Source organism: Sinocyclocheilus anshuiensis, unplaced genomic scaffold (assembly GCF_001515605.1).
Source record: "Sinocyclocheilus anshuiensis isolate Anshui unplaced genomic scaffold, SAMN03320099.WGS_v1.1 scaffold836, whole genome shotgun sequence".
Taxonomy (NCBI): Eukaryota; Metazoa; Chordata; class Actinopteri; order Cypriniformes; family Cyprinidae; genus Sinocyclocheilus; species Sinocyclocheilus anshuiensis.
The window spans coordinates 1123115-1140267 of record NW_015551122.1 but is presented as its reverse complement, the minus strand read 5'-3'; the positions used below and the strand labels follow the sequence as shown (position 1 = coordinate 1140267).

General features: G+C 40.8%; 2 protein-coding genes across 2 annotated transcripts in view; one reads left to right on the top strand and one right to left on the bottom strand.

Annotated features, from left to right (window-relative positions):
• Window positions 1–175: 175 nt before the first annotated feature.
• Window positions 176–5978, top strand: LOC107663090 (fibroblast growth factor 16). The gene is made up of 3 exons (XM_016453240.1): window positions 176–437; window positions 3210–3313; window positions 5394–5978. The coding sequence occupies exons 1-3, from the start codon at window positions 176–178 to the stop codon at window positions 5637–5639; spliced, it is 612 nt and encodes a 203-aa protein (XP_016308726.1). The 3' UTR covers window positions 5640–5978.
• A 3488-nt stretch (window positions 5979–9466) lies between these two features.
• atrx (ATRX chromatin remodeler) overlaps window positions 9467–17153 on the bottom strand; it is a 73146-nt gene continuing 65459 nt past the window's right edge. Inside the window, exons 32-36 of the mRNA XM_016453235.1 lie at window positions 16768–16917; window positions 14564–14683; window positions 14249–14344; window positions 12398–12526; window positions 9467–10417 (exon numbers count right to left, since the gene is read on the bottom strand). Coding sequence (XP_016308721.1) covers window positions 10193–10417; window positions 12398–12526; window positions 14249–14344; window positions 14564–14683; window positions 16768–16917 — 720 coding nt within the window. The 3' untranslated portion in view covers window positions 9467–10192. The remainder of the gene's footprint in view (window positions 10418–12397; window positions 12527–14248; window positions 14345–14563; window positions 14684–16767; window positions 16918–17153) is intronic.

Sequence of the window (17153 nt, the reverse complement as noted above, 5' to 3'; positions counted from 1 at the left end):
ACGACAGACAGACACAGACAGCAGCATCAGAAGCTCTGCGTTGACATGCTGAAGGTGAAGCAGCAGGGATGTCATCCAGGCGTGGCTCGGGGAGGATATGGATGTCTATATAAATGACGGATGAAAAGAGCGTCTCTCTCCGCTCCGCTCTCTGAACACCCAAAGTTAGCTCGCCATGGCAGAGGTGGCTGGATTCCTCGGGAGCATCGATCTGGATTTGCAGGCTTTTCCAGCATTAGGGAATGTGCCTCTGGCGGATGGTTTGAATGAGAGATTGGGTCTGATTGAGGGCAGACTGCAGCGCGGGTCGCTCACGGATTTTGGCCACCTGAAGGGCATCCTGCGCAGGAGACAGCTCTACTGCCGCACCGGCTTCCAGCTGGAGATATTTCCTAACGGGACGGTGCACGGAACCAGACAGGACCACAGCAGATTCGGTGAGAGCTCTATCCACCCTTTCATTCATTCGTCAATGCAGCCATCCGTCATCCAGCAGTTTTGGGCATCACTGACGCGTTAGCGCACCTGGTCATTCTGTGAAACGGCTGACTTTTTTGTTTTTGGTGATTTTTAGGGACAGTCCTTTAAACGTGATGTCAGACAAATTGTCTTCAGATATTTATAAACTGCATTGTGCCATCTCAAGATAACTTAATATACTTTCAAATGTGTTTACAATGGGATATCTTAACGCCATCATAAAAGTAACAAGGATAGGAAAGTTTAAATTTAACTTGAGGACTCAAGGTCAGGACACTTCAAGTTGTTTACTGGACAAAACTATAATGCTGATATTGACTCACACGTTTATTTAACTATCTAAATGGGGACATTGCATAGTCTTATATTGTTTTTTGTATATACTACTTGCTATAGATACTAACCTACCTATTTACTTTATTCTCAAACCGTTTTTTACAAATGATGTCCCCAAAAGGAGGTTTTGTCAGGTTTAGCTCTGGGTACAAATTTGTTCCCAAAATATGGTTATGTATACACACAGCATGTATATATACACACAAATATATACAATGCACCTGTTTATAGCGCCCAAAATGCAGATTCAAGGAGTGCAGCATCAGCCAATCAATCAGTTTGCTGTGAGTCGGTGTGCATGCATGTGACATGCTGATGAGCTTTGATCACTTAGAAAACTCCTGAGAAATCTGTAATAGGCCTACGCAACTGTCTGCTTCTTCACTATAAATCATTTGCCAGATCCAGTTGTCATGAGTTCTCTTTCATTTTGCAATTGCATGCACAAGACATAACTTGTATGCATAACTTGGGCAGAATTCAGGGGTGTAGATCTAAGCTTCGATTTCAAGTGAAGCAGATATGGATTTAGGGGGTGCAAGAAGCAGGAACCTTTCTTTAAAATTTTAAGTATGCTTCTGGGGTCGTGCCTCCCGTGTCTTAAGGAATCTACACATCATATACAGGCGTCTCAAATACTTGCACGCTTTTTGCATTTCATAAAATAATTGACAGTAAAGAAATATAGCACAATAACCCTTTTAACACAAATCATTAAAAGATGAAAAAGGAAAGGTTTGTTAGATTTGAAATATGAAACAATATAGTGTTAAATAAATAAATAAACACAACAGTTCTGGTTGTGAATCTCTAAAAATCACCATAACACCAACGGACTAAAATCACAGCTCAGGAATGTTAGTTTGCTCTAGGAGCATTTGAGCACAGAAGACACTTGCTTCTATATTCTGTTATTCAATGCAAGAGTGATTTACTTTTTGGTACCACTGTATATCAATCCACCCATTAGGCAAGAGCTGCATATCTTCGAGTCTTACACTCGCGAACTCCAGTGCAGGGTCAAGGGATGCAGGTGCTTCTCTGCAGTGGAAAACAAGCTCACAGCATGAGGCTGTTTTTCTCTGAAAACATGTTCAAAGGACCCCGGCCGACGCAGGCACAGACACTACTAATTACAGCGCTAATAAATCAGTCAAGGAGTGCTTGGTATTACAATGATAAACAAATGATAGCAGAGCCCAGACATGAGGATTTTTTTTGCATTGCTCTGATCCATAATCATTGTGCAGGTGCAGCCTTCGCTCAGAAAACAGGAATAGCTCTAAATTAAAGCATGACCACTGTGGAATCCAGTGGTAATGCTTGATTTTAGGCCGAGACAAGCTGCTTTACTGGATTGGGTGGTCCGCGGTCATGTTTCTGGCATCCTTCTGGCAAATGCGAGCCATTTGTCGGTAATGTTGCAAGCTGGCAGTGTCTTTGATTAAACGCATATGAAATGTGCTTCTGCTTAACCCAGCTTCAGAGCGTTTTCGGTGTCGTCGTTTGGCATCCAAATCACAACATACTCGGTCCAGGTGGTGGTAAAAGGCCACAAAGGTGTAGTTTTTGCTTTAGTCTTTAATCAAGAGCGTGCGAGCAGCTGGTTTTGGCCAAGATTGGGCTCGTATCCTGAAAACTGCCACGAATGCACAGTGATGCAGACACCTTAACAGAATATTGATTTGTATTTAAAAAATGCATTTAAATAAAAATAAAAAAAAAAAGTACAAGAGTAGCAACAAGAGGCTTAACCAAACATTTTAGAGATTATTGACTTGTTGCGCACGCAGTCTTATAATTAAAGTAGTGGTAGTAACAAGACCTCAATTTCCTGTGCTTTTAGGTTATTTATAGGTTGCAGCACATTTTTAAAAGCTAGTCTGCTGAAAGCTTACTTGTAAGGGCACAGGTGAGAAAATTCTTTCAAATGCTAAACTCACAAAGTAAACGCCTTGCATAGGACAAAGACAACAGAATGCATGTATGATGGCCACTGTCAAAGATTTCCATTTTAAGAAATGACCTGGGTTTTGAGTAAGTTTAAACTTGCTTGGTGGAAAACAACAACAAAAACATAAACCAGCCAAAGGTGGTTTGGAAGCTGGCAGTCTGGCCAGGTTGGTTAGGCTGGTGCGATTTGATGGGTAAAGGGGGTTTGGGGTATTTGTCAGCTCGTCAGACTGAAAGACCAGCTGGCTAACACCAGCTTGGACGACCTGGAATACCAAGTAGATCTGCTTTAAAGTAGCTACATCCAGTGAACCACCTTAGGCTTGTTTAAGTCGTTTCTTTCAGCTGAGAAGGAAAACTTGACTACTGCATTGTTGTACAGCTGCGCTGCAGTTGTAAAGGTGTCTGGTCATTGTCTGACGAGTGCTGTTGTGTGGCAGGTATTCTGGAGTTTATCAGTCTGGCCGTCGGGCTGGTGAGCATACGAGGCGTGGATGCAGGTCTTTATCTGGGGATGAATGAGAAAGGTGAACTCTATGGGTCGGTAAGTCAAACCCCTGTAGTGCTCACACACACTCCAAACAACATCCAGCAACAGAAGGTTCTGCTCTATGAAGCGTTCCAGTGGGAATGCAGTCAGAGCTGGAATGAGGAGCAAATGACAACCCACCCACCGGCTCATAGTCTGCTCCCCATATGATGTAGATGTACAAAAAAGAAAGCGCTGAACCAGACAAAACAAGCAGTGTTTCCACTGCTTCGAGCCCTGACCTCTGATCGGCGAGGTCTGTGCGTGGCTCACCTTGTTTTTGTCTTTATAAATTTCCACACAAGAACAACCTCTCAGACAGAGCGCTCAATCTCAGAGAAGCAAAACTGCCTCTTCATTTCGCTCCATACTTAAAATATTTACATATTTTCCAGGGACACATGAAGCGTGTAACGTATACACACCCACATATCGTGGATATACGAGCTGAGTGCTCTTGGTTTCTTGCATATCTGTGTGCTGCGCGAGGACCACGCTTTTCTCCGTTGGAGTGCTAATTGTAACAGAGACCAGGAGATAAAAGCATGTAGCGGGATTGGCTTTTTGTATGCTAGCATAGAGAACCATATATAGGAAAATGCGCCTGGCCTCCCCCTCTGCAGACTTTGCCATGCTTGCAGGAGAAACAAGCTATCAGATTTCCAGAGACAATAAGCGGGGGCCCCAGTACGTTTCTGTGGATCCTGAGTTAAAGCAAACCCTATTTAAAGCAAGAAGAGATGACTTCAAATGCAATGCGATAACATCCCATTAAATCAGACTGTAAATGCAGGTCAGCATTGCAAATCACCTGAAGACTCAGTCCTGGGTTCACTGCGCAGATTTAAATGCAGGTCCATTTCTGTTGCATGAAGATCAAAAAAAAAACAAAGTCACCTTTACTGGTGGTTGGCATTAATACATTATGTAAATCGCGTGCATGGGGCAGTATTTATTCCAAACAGCACACTACCTTATTGAAAGAGCATTGAAACCATCAGTCATTTTACAGATCCTGGAGAGGTATTACAGTTGTTTTAAATGAATCGGTTTTCTGAAACTTTTAGTTGATAATCTTATTCTGTTTAAACGATTTAACAGAACTTTTAAAGCCGACTTTATCTTAAACACTAATTTTAAATGTATCATCTTGACACCAAGACTTGAACCTGGCCCATTGCATGACCGTTCTTTGGCAGGAAACATGATGTAGCCCCAGTGTCTTCAATTGTTCACAGCAGTGTAGTCAGCCAGTGAATGTTCACCTGCTTAACCCGAAGTCATCGCTCATGAGGTTCTGTCAGTGGTGTAGTAGTAGCAGCCCACACAGACTCTCTCAAGCTGCCGTGTTTGTGCGAGAGAGATTGTTGCATCATGGGGGAAGCAGGCAAAAAGGTTAACAGTTTTGAAGAATGATTTTGGGTGTAAACTGCAAAGCTTGCCCGTAATGACTTTCCCTTCTCTGGTGCAGCGAGCACCTGCTGTCTGGCCTCAAGATAGTTTCCACTCCACACATTTTGCGATGATGAGAAGGGTAAACTGTGCTCTGTGAGAAAGAAACAGTACCACGTCTTCACACCCTTATGCTGTCCAGCACATCTGGAGGTCTGGAAATGGGAGGCGCATGTTAGTTCTTAAACATGTGGTCAAATGCACTTAAGCTGCACTCTTGACGGACAGAGCATAGATTACTAGCTAGAGATCACACCGTAGGATTTTTGGTTGGGACATTTCCCACTTTGATTCACATCTTACATCTTGTCTTTAACAGTTTGTGTAGATCAGGGTGGCCAAATCCTGCTCCTGGAGGCCCACCTTCTTGCAGAGTTTAGACTAAACTTGCTCCAGCAAGTTTCTGGTAATCCTGAAGACCTTGATTAGTTGGTTCAGGTGTGTTTAATTGGGGTTGAAGCTAAACTCTGTAGGAAGATGGCCCTCCAGGAGCAGGACCTGACCCCCCTAGTGTACAAGAAGCTTATTTATCATGGTAGGACACAAGATCTTTCCAATAACTCTAACTGAGCATTATATTATAGTGCACATTTCGCTTCCAGATAATCAACAATGTTTTTGTCTCTTTCTGGCTGCCTTGCAGAAGAAGCTGACAGCAGAGTGTGTTTTCCGTGAGCAATTTGAGGAGAACTGGTACAACACGTATGCATCCACACTCCACAAGCATGCGGACACTGGAAGATACTATTACGTGGCCCTGAACAAGGACGGCTCGCCTCGAGAAGGAAGCAGGACTAAAAAGCATCAGAAGTTGACTCACTTCCTGCCCAGACCTGTCGAGATTGAGAAGATACCCCAAGCTTACAGAGACTTGTTCCAGCATAGGTGACCAGAGCATCTGTCAGAGTTGCTGTGTTGGAGAGGCGCAGTTGAGGTGCTGGATGGGAAAGACGGACGCTAAAGAACATTAAGAAATACAAGACCCTACTTCTCTCGCCTCGCAGCTGTTTATATTTGGGTTCTGGTCCAAAATGAGGAGGCCCTCTCCAGTGGTGATTGAGATAAACAGTACGTGTGTGTCCTGGATGGCTCCGTTTCCTCTCCTTAATGGGTTTTAAACCACAGAGAAGAGGGAACATTCCTGCATCCAAAGCTGGAGCCAAAAGATGTCTTGAGGAAGAGGTGTTGACTTCAGGGCCTCATGACGTGTGTCATGCAATCACCCTTTCTTCAGACACTTTTTGTAAACTGGACCACATTTTGGGCATGTTCTCACTGGAAAAAATAGGGTCTAAACCTAAATTTATTGAGTAACTTGTCACCTGAGCATAGGTGGTAGTAAAACTGCCTTTGACCATTGAGATAAGACTCAACATGCCCAGTCTGGTGACCCTGGGGCAAAACTTTAGTTGAAAGGTAATGATGCAGCACTTACCAAGAAGATGAACATGGGGAGTAATCGCTGACCTTCCTGTAGGACAAATGCAAAGCAAGAGCTTTTCAAATTAAATATACCTGTAAGGGCACTTAAAAGGAGAAAGATGCTTTGAAGAACTATGACCAGCTTCTACTGAATCAATACTAATTTTGAATGGAAATATTACCAATTGTGAGATGGAAAATAAGTAATAAGTAAAGAGGGGCTTACACAGATGATCTTCTGTATGTCTTCTGTCTGCTCCTTTTGAAGTTTCAGAAGAGTTCAAACCTTACAAATTTGGTAGAAAAAGCAAATCAGCAGTAGCAAAGTGATTAGTAGAAATGAATCACTTTCAAGCAGGGGAAATGAATGATGCTTGCTGAAGTGTTCGGTAGAGGCTTTGGTCATTTGACTAAGAGTGACTTCAGGTTGTCAGGAACATTATTAAAATGTAAGTGAAAGACATGTAAATATGGGCAAACCTATTTATAAGATGTACTATATATTTATTTTCTACATATAAAGAATAATTATAAATCTCTATATAAATATATTTATTTATTTCAAAGGCTCTATTTTGTAATGAACTTGAAGTTATTGGAATTGTAGATTCTACTGAGATTATTCAGAAGGGCTAAACCATTTGACCTGAATGACTGACAATAAAATTGTCCTGCTATTGTTTATTGTTGGTGACCATATTTGCAAGGATTCTCTGTACCAATTAAAATCTGAGAAACACTGAGCTGATTGAGTTTGACTGCACACACAACTTTTCAGGTACTGTCATGGACTGAATGGTCGTCTTTGCTAAACAACACAGAAACACAAAACGCTGAAAGCTGTGAGAGCACTAGCTATTTAAGTCAACATGATATGGCAGTCGCAAACCATTGTACTACTATCTATAAGCTACTGTATTTGCAAGTAAAACAGTATTCATATAACAGTAATGTGGCCCTTGTTCAGAGGCAGAGCAAGTTATTACGTGTTGATGATTGATTACAAAAACAAACATTTTCTTCTTTGGAATAGTCAAGTCAAAGAACGTAAAGTGAATTTTGACTTCATGTTGTCTTCAAAGTAGGACACATTTGATACCTCTTTCAGAAAATCTTCAGTAACGGGTCAATCAATCTATGAAATGTCGTTTATCTAGTACAGCGTAAATTCCAGAACATCACAGCAGCATTCACAGAATAATCAAGCTCTCCAGAGATGTGGATGTTAGCTGATGATGTAAAAAGACAGCTCTTGGCTTGGGGAACCTGTGGGAAAGTTCTCCCCAAGCAGTCTGTAGAGGCATAAATCAACGCCCTACAGAAAGAAACAATACAAGAGAACATGTTGCGCTAGTGGGTGTCAAACCTGTTGAAAAGTCTGCAGCATAGCAACATTAATTACCTCTATAATAGTGATAACATTCGTAGAACTATTATTAATAAGTTTTTTTGTGAATCGGATGCATTGTAAATCACATCAACACAAAACTCCCTTGGTGATTGAATGAAGATTTGGACCAGCACTGATGTTGCCCTGAACGGACTTCTATAGGGTTTCAGTCAACTTACATCATCAGAAACGAACAAAACAATTCAGATTTACAAACATTCACAACCCCACCCACCACCGATGCCTTGTCAACATGCTTGGCTCGTTCCTGCTCGGATGATCAATAGTTAGCTTTGCAGCCAGCACGCTCGAATACTGTCAGATACGAAGTATATAGTGCATGTTCATGTGAACGGAAGCAGGTTTTAACATTGGAGAATAGATGGGGCAACAGCTGCCCGGTGCTGCAAAGCTAGCCGAGTGGTAATCTGGGCATACCAAGGATGGGATCAACATTTCAACATCTGCAATAGTTGTAATGTTTCACTTTTGGCAGCTTTCTGCAAGCTGTGAACGCAAGCTCCCCCCTGGGGGGGGGGAGATGTGGGCTTGAGGGGGCGAATGGAAAAGAGGGGGAGAAACACCCTGGCAGCTAAAGAAATGAAAATAATAGCAAGCAGCAGAAACGACACAGCAGATGAAAGACTGAAGGGGAAGAATGGGGTGTATGGGAGGAGACAGATTCTCAGGGTGTAAAAGCTAAGAGCTGTCTAGAGAAAACGCATCTGAAATTTGGTATTGGTGTCATGGATCTCATATATACGCTCTCATTCATTTATTTAAACTTACCGAAAATGAGTAACTGTTTAAGTAGTCACTAATACACCAACTCCACAACTTCCTAGTATCGGCTAAAATCAGGGGCACAAGTCTCTCTTGTCTTATGGTGACCTCATCTGACTGTCCACTGCACTGCTGCATCATGGGAAGGGAGTGGCACATTTTAACATGCATAAGAAACAACTAGCCAGTATGCATCTGTCCCAAAAGTAGTAAGTAAAACCACCGTCTAGAGTTCAAGGTTGCCAACATATAGTTAGGTACTGTATGTGTGTAAAGTTTCGATTACTCAAACAATATATGCCTTCTGACTCGTAAGTCAATTTCATACGAGTTCACATATAGCATGCAAACTTGAAGTATCACCCAAGAACCCGATTTATTTAAGAACCCATGACAGTTGCTACTATAAGCAATGCATCTTCACAGAACTTCTAGACAACTCTAGGGAATTCTAGACAATTCTCAAAATTGATGAAACTGAAGGTAATGTAACAAATATACGCGTTCATATAAAAGTTAAAAATGTTAAAGTATTTAAGAATACTGAACTATGGTTCAGTGTATACATTTGCAGGTGCAAAGGGCAATTTCTTCTTGACAAAATATCTTAAAATTAAGCATAAATAGAATAATTTATATTCAACCTTTAAAAAAAAAAAAAAATCATTAAAATGTCAAAGAATTTGTTAATTCCCGTTGTTTTTGAGCATTTTGCAAATGGATTTGTACATATAATATTTGCCAGTAGTTCTGCAGAAATTGCACAACTGACAACAAACAAGACCTGCATGTAACTCATCCTTTTGGTCACTTTATTTAAATGTGATATTAAATACTAAGTAGCAGATCATATTAATGGCAGACGTTGTTGGTGTATATGCTTACATTAGAACCTTTTCAGGAGGGGAAAAGCTTCCTCTACATTTCTGAATGACACCCTGTGGATGTCAAAGGTCTTATGTTCGCCAATGAAAAACATCTAGTTTAGCATCCGAAGTGGAGATGTGCCCAAGAACAGAATACAGCCTGAGCACTAACCTGATAAGGAAAGTGTTAGCATTATTATATAATCAGAACAGGTTTGAAGTTCAGTTAAACCACACAAACATGCATTTAGCTCCCGCCACACGCCAACTCAGGTGCAATCCCAATGCAAGTGGGGAAAAGAAACAGAAAAATAAACAGAAAAAGAAATTATGAACAGTACTCACAACAATATGCTAGGCAACACTACAACGAGAAGTCTGATGTTACAAAAGTCCGGAGGAAATCAGCAAGCAGTTTTAACAACACAGACATTCCATAGCATGATTAGCAACAACGAGTTTAAATACCTAAAAGCAGATTAGAAAAAGGGGTTTTAAAACATTAGAAGAGATCTAGCTGCTTGATATAAGGCCATTTGACTTGACGATACATTTAAGGTGTCCGCTGCAGTGTCTCTGGAGCACTGGCTAGCAAAGTACCAATGACAATCCACTACTAGGAAGATATTAGCGCAGATAGTATTTACGGGGGCTTTAGAACAAAAACGCTATGGTCCCTCCTCAATCACGCCGTTTTCATTGCAATATAATTATTTATATATGCACGTCCCTTATTTAAGGGGAAAGAAACCTGCAATGCCTAAAAGCATTTGGGGATAATATCTTCTTCAATCTTAAATACGTGAGAGAGGGAAAAAAAGAACTTGACCAACATTAAGGCTATATACACACAAAATGACAAACTGCACTGCCAAAAACCCCTTTAACAAAGTCCCAGGATCCCCTCTCGTTACCGAGGAGCTCAAGTAGGTGTCCTGGCTGTATCAGTCCAGCTGTGTGTACACTGAGGGGCGGAGGCATCTACAGGCCCTTAGACGGGCCCGGGTTCTTGCCCAGCTGTGCGGAGGGAAGGCCCTGGAGAGCCCCAAGCTGCTGGTACAACCCCAGCAGATCCATCTGATTCATAGGGGCCCCAAGACCGTTCTGCATGGCCAGCTGATTGAGCAGCAGACCCTGCCTCGCCATGGCCAGCTGCTGCTCCTGCACCTTACGGTTGGCGATCACCTTCTGCACGTACATCATCAGCTGGGAAGGAAATGGAGATCGGATGTTATTCGTCCGTTATGTGGCTTCAGAAAGTAGTCTCTGCTGCCCCTCTCCAACAGAACCGGTGCTTTTGAGCTGAACCGTGACTGTGTTACTACATTACCCATCCACAAAGCACAACATTCTTGATTACATTTGAGTACATATTTTGACATCCAATATCTTTATGAAATCACAAGCCTAAAATCAAATTTGGATGAAGTCACAAATTACTTAAATAATAACCATAACAAAAAATGATAGCGCAAACAAATTAGAGTTCGACGGACATTGAATTTTGCTGATGATTTAAAAACCCAATACAAAGATTTTACTGCCATTACTAGTATATTGAATATAATATTGTATTTTTAAATGCCAGTTGCAATTTATTGTATTATTGTAAAATATGCACTCTTACAACCATCTACAACATATTACAATATAAACTCCATGAAGCAAACATGTCATAATTCATCAGCAGTAGATCATAAGCAATCGTTTGGCATACATGCACAGTTTCCATTGATTGTGAACTGCTCTGAAACGGAGTCTGTAGAATGTGAAACAGTGCTGCATTTTTACATTGAAACATGCAGCACTCACATTTATCAGCCTTTTCAAGTTTAATAACAACATTAGGCCTTATTGCAACTCCTGTTTTTCTGTCCCTAAATTTAAGACCTCTTAAAATGATGAAAGTACAGTGTTCATTTTTTTCACTGACGACAACGAGACGATAACGAACTAAAATTATTTTTGAATGACAAAAACTATGACGTAAATCTATTGACATTTGTGTCAACGAATAAAAACGAGACGAAAATGTTAGGGAGGGACGATTTGGGAAGAGATTCATTCAGAACGAATCTGCTGCGTGGTTCGGAGGTTGCGTACATATGAACCGGCAGGACATAAGCTAACATACACTTGCTGCACGTCGCATAAAATGTTAAAAAATGTAAATATGGGGGAGTAAGAGAAGAGCAGACATATGGATAAATCTGACGATGCAAGAGAGAACTCAATTCGGTCCGGTTTTCTGAGCGCAGACACTGAAGCACACACACACAGAAAGCGCCTCTCACTCTTAAGCGTCGCATGAACGGAGAAATACAAACAAAATTATGTTGAATTGTCCATTTTGACGAGTATTCACGTAAACACAGTTGATTACGTCTTAAGTGAACGTAAACAGTAGGGAGAACGTGTACCGGTACATTGCATCCATTGCAGCTGTGCATCAGGTTTTAAAGGGACAGCAGCCTAATTTAGTTGCTATTGTCCGAATCATTGATGTTAATCAAGCAACAAAAGACAGAACATCACTCTTCAATCGTTCTTGACTGAAAAACTTTAGTAGCCCTAAATATTAATCTAAATTTATTTATAGAAATAAATATGTCTGCTTGAAAGAATGAAGAATATGGCAAACAAGTTGATATTAAGAATGCATAATTAGCCTATATAACCATTGGTATTTCATTAATAAGAAGACCATGTTCTTGTTCTTTATGAGGAAGTGGTTTTATTTAATTTTAACATAAAGGCATGTTGTGTGTCACCGCAGTTAAATCTATATAATGAGTTTGGAAATTTTAGAGAAATGCTTAATAAATTCACTGTAACTAAACCCATTAGATTTTAGCAGACTTAATTTACTGTAGGTTTAGTCGACTAAAATCTTATGATATTTAGTCGATTTAGTCAAAAGACTACGACTAAAACAATCAAAATTTGCTGTCAAAATTAACACTGGATAATTAAGATTTGTTATACCATTTAAGATATTTATAGCCTTAAATTTGACCCTGAATTAATTCACACATCACATTTAACTATTTTTGACAAATGTAGAATAAAAGGGGTGCAACAGGGTACCAGATGTAAAAATCCCTTTCAATCTATTTAGTTTAAAATCACTTAAACACAGGTAGAACATAAGACATCACAGAAATACTGAGAGATGAGCAAACATACAGTTTGTTGCTTGCCGAGGACATCACGGTAAACAGCCTCCCTGTGTTTGATTTCCAGCTCGTAGCCGGCCTGCCTCCCAAGAGCCATGGATTGAACCTGGGCCTCGGGTAAACTCGGATTCTCCTTCCACTGCCAAAAACAACACACCTGTTACATCCTGTAGACCTCAACAAACAAACACTTACACGATCATCACACACACACAAACACATTTAGCAGTTGTTCAGAACGTAGTCCAACATCTCAAGCTTAATACTGATGACACAGCAAACTATAGGCAAAAGTGTAGGCTTTGCCCCTAAAAGCTCGCGCCATGAGACTAGGATATAGTGGCTCGTTGTAGGGCTGCACGATTATGACAAAAATCACAATTGTCGATTATTCCTTTGAAATTGTAATTGCAATTATTAATTACGATTAAATGAATGATGTTTACACCTTTGTTTGAAGCAACTGCATGCCATATTTTTATATGAAAATAAACAAGCTGAAAACACTAACTGAAAAACATTTATTGCTTTTCTATAGTATTAAGCCTCAAATGTCAACTATACATCGGATTGGTTTCTTCTTTAAATAAAAAGGTAAAAATATGAATGGTATTATAATGTTATACTAAAACTAAAATTAAAACAATGGAAAAACCCTTAAGATAACGTAGAAAGAAAAAAAAACATCTTAAGCATGCAGAATAACATAAGTGGACTTTAAATGATTAATTGCTGCTTTGAACGATTATGTTAAGCATGCAGAATAACATAAGTGGACTTTAAATGATTAATTGGCGGCTTGAACGATTATGTAATTGTGGCATCCGTAATTGTAATTGCGATTAGAAATTAGATTAATTGTGCAGCCCTAGCTCGTTGTTATGCAGGTGTTGTAAGTGGTTGTAAAGTCAACAGAGCCCATCTCTCCAAGTCTCTATAATGTTCTGTCCTCCAAATATGACTCAGGCTCATCCTTCAATGTAGGTCTCTAGATTTTTTGGTCATTTCATCACCCATCCAAAGTTTCACGCATGTCTGTAGCACAAAGCTATGCATCAAAGGTTTGATTGGGGTAAGTACTAACAACTTGGCAAACACCAACTGCAGAGCGAATTTTCAGTCTTGTCAGGGAAGGTGGGCTGTGCATCAGTTACTGGTCATGACGGCTCATAGATGCAACACTGGACCTGGAGCATTAAGGCCCTGATATACTTCAAAATCTAAAAAACAAACTAGTGTGATGTCATTTTGAACAAAATCAGGCCAAACCGAAGTTCATTTGGAGTTTCCGGAAGTGTTCGCTCCAGCTGTTAAACCCCTTCTTTTTACCACTGGTCCATGGCAAATACGCATTCACAGGTAGATGTGGCCTTCTTTGACTGGGAAAACATCTGCGTTTCATTTATTCTGTTCAGTCCGGCGAGGTCAGACATGAACACACTGGAGAACTGCTTTATAGCATTAACTCGAACTGTAACTCTAACTGAAAGCAACACTGGTGCTTTTTTCTCATGTTTAATACTGTAAAGCTGCTTGCTTTAAAGCAACCTATTGCATAAAGTGCTATATAAATAAACATGACATGACCTGACTGGAGTGCTGCATTGCAGAGCTGTGCAAACATGTCCACATTGCTACGATTTATTTTGTTACAGCGAGGAAAGCACACAACACATTTACGTATGTATCTCAACCTGGTGGTTTCGGGATGTTCACTAACAGTAAATTGGCATTTCAAACTTCTTTTTACCCCTAGGCGAAGAACGAAAAACAACTGTGCTTGAGTATATCGGGGCCTTTATGCACAGCCTTTCCGACGAAAGCCTCTCTGTAGGGAATCTCCCTCTCTCCCGTCACTCACCACCTGTGCAATGATGTCCTCCATTGGTTCCCTGGGCACTGACTTCAGAGCGTTAGCGGCTTCCATCACTTTCTGCCTGCCCTGGTAAATCAAATCCTTGGAACACAGAGAGAAAGAATAAAGTGTGAGAAGCAACACTGAAAATACTAGACGAGATGAAACAAACCTCTGAATTTGATATTTTCACAGAAATAACTAGCATTCGTAAACAGCAGCTGGCAGAGCACAAGCCAAATGTCAGTGCTTGAGGACGCATGTCACAATTAGCTGCCGGCTGAAGGAATGTGAAAAGAGCACGTGGAGCTCATTACTTACCTCCAACTGTTGGTTGCTCATGGAGGCCAAGGCAGCCATGTTGAAGGGCAAGTAAGAGTTTGCTCCTGCTCCCACGGCCATTTGAGAATAGGATGGCTGGTTGAAATGCATGGACAGACCCTGAAACAATAGAAGAGAGGGTCCATCAGTCGAAAACAAACAGAGAAGCTTCATTTTATGAGATGAGGTCACAGAAAAATCACAATTATAAATAATCTTCAAATCAGGTTCGGCCTGACAGATGAGTCAGCCTTCCATCACACTAGCACTTGCTGCAGGGTAATCAAAGCATTGCTTTTTGGACTTAATTCCCCACTCGATTTGCGACTTTGACATGATTTGTCTGCGAACTGGCAAAGACGCACGGCGAATGATAATTCCCAGCCAACAGATCGCTGGAGGATCCAAAAAAATCCTGATGTGCACCCATGTGAACCTCTGTTAGGGTCCTGCCCAAGCTGTGTTTGTCTTACGGCTCTAAACAGAACGTTCCCCTGCAGAAGGTCAGCAGGATGGCTGTGTTTGTGTGTAAATGAGCTACCGAGGCAGATGCAGTCAATCCCCTAATTGGGTCTTTGGTGCACGCAGCTCGTAAACACACTCCACAGCTGAGTGTCCGGTGTTCAGACCTGGCACGAGCAGGTGTGCAGCACAGATGGCGGCGTGGATCACAGCTGTGCCGCAGACCCCGGGACAATCTAAACGGACGCTCTTTTAAGCTGGTTTCAAAATGTGATGCTCACAGTATAGCTTCAACTATCTCAGAACTCGATAGGGTTCTCTAATCACTGCAAGTGACTGCTTAAAATCCACTTTAATGGCTCTGGCAGAGTTAATGATTTTAAGCAATCACATTACACAAAACTCTTCAATCTCAGCATACACAAATAATTGTAGCGAGATGATCAAAAGCAGGTGATTTCTTTTCGTCGCATATAATAGCTATGGCCAAGTGATTCACTGATGAAATTACTTTGATTTAAGCATAATATTTAAAACGTCTTGCCAAAAAATAACATGAAATTTAGGAGGCAGATTACATGTAGTGCAGAATCTGTGCCAATGTGGTATGAATTACACACACGCACACAAATCCAAAGACAGTCTGCACTGTCTCAATGCTCCCAGCAGGTATAACCAACTCCTGCCTACAAATACAGCTCCTGCATTGGGCACTAAAGTTATAGTGATATTTTCCATGCTCCATGTGGTGCAACACGAGCAATGTTCACTTATTTCAGTTATTTTTACTGATGACGTATTCAAGGAAAGGAGTCTGTGCTTTCTATAATTGTAGGTCTATTTGCAGATGGACATGCTTTGCAATTACATTGCTTCTCACTTTTTTCAGCAGAAGTTGAAAGCTTTTTTCAGTTTGAAGTAATTCAACCCCATTATAACGATTTATCTTTGAAGTAGCATTTAGTTGACTACAGAATTGTTTTGAAGGGAATCAGGGTAGATATTGTTGTGATTGCAAAAGGAATAATTAGTGAATCGGAATGGAGAGAAGGCACTTGTAATATAATTCAAGTGCAGAGCCAGAGTCCCACATGGCAACAAGTGACTTCTCTCCCAAAAATACTCCACTAATGAGCCCTGAGGGTGAAGAGTCTCTAATCTGAAGACAATGAGGATTGGATCTAAAAGGACACAGGCTCTCAGCCACCATCTGCACACAGGGTTCACTGCGTTTATGAAAGGGATGATTCGACTGTCTGAACAATGAGACATTTCAGAAAAGGTGTGCTTCTATGGGTCTAAGCAGAACAATTACCGCCCAAAGAACCCTCTTCCAGCAACAAACCTTTTTGTTAGTTCCCACTGGTTTTATGTAGCTCCGAATAAAGCTTTATGTTTCAAGGAATTTTATGTAAGCACACATGCATACAGTTCGACCTCTCTCATGGTGTTTCTTAAAGTGTGGGTTAATTTCTTATGATGCTAATACACCACAATATTATTTGTGAGGTGCGGTCCATCACTGAAGAAATAATCATCAACCTCACCAAGATTCTTAAACAGCTATCAGTAATGGCCAGATACAAACAGACAATTTCTTTTTTAATGAAAGATTAAAAAACACACACCTGAAATATGGCTAAAATCTAACATTATATTTACAGACTGATATAAAGGTATTAGACAATATTCTTTTTATCATTACATGTATATAATAGTAAAGGGCTTGTGTGGCTACACACCTTCTTTTCGGCTTCATATTCGGCCCAGGCTGCCTTGCGATCTTCCTCACTCAGTGCCTCTTCCTCCTTGTGGTCCAGCAAAGAGTCATGCTCGTGGTAGCCGACGATATGATCTTTGTAACTGTGAAGGAGTTCTGCCAGGAAAGGATCCTGGGACAGGAGAAAGGGTCAAAGAAAGATGGGTCAGCATCCCACATGAATACATACTAGTGCTGGGCGGTATGACCAAAAATTCATATCATAACAAAAATAAAAACCGGTATTCGGTATGAACCGGTATACCGCCCAGCACTAATACATACACAGATGTAATCCTCTAATAATCACCACTAGCAACATAATTATAGAGCAAAACCAACAATGAAACATTTTTGTGGCCTATCAAA

What these genes read in the sequence shown, in the direction of transcription:
- LOC107663090 (XM_016453240.1), top strand. Translation starts at nt 176, where the DNA reads ATGGCAGAGGTGGCTGGATTCCTCGGGAGCATCGATCTGGATTTGCAG. An exon ending in ACAGGACCACAGCAGATTCG is followed by an intron (nt 438 to 3,209) that starts GTGAGAGCTCTA and finishes GTTGTGTGGCAG; the next exon opens with GTATTCTGGAGTTTATCAGT. An exon ending in AAGGTGAACTCTATGGGTCG is followed by an intron (nt 3,314 to 5,393) that starts GTAAGTCAAACC and finishes GCTGCCTTGCAG; the next exon opens with AAGAAGCTGACAGCAGAGTG.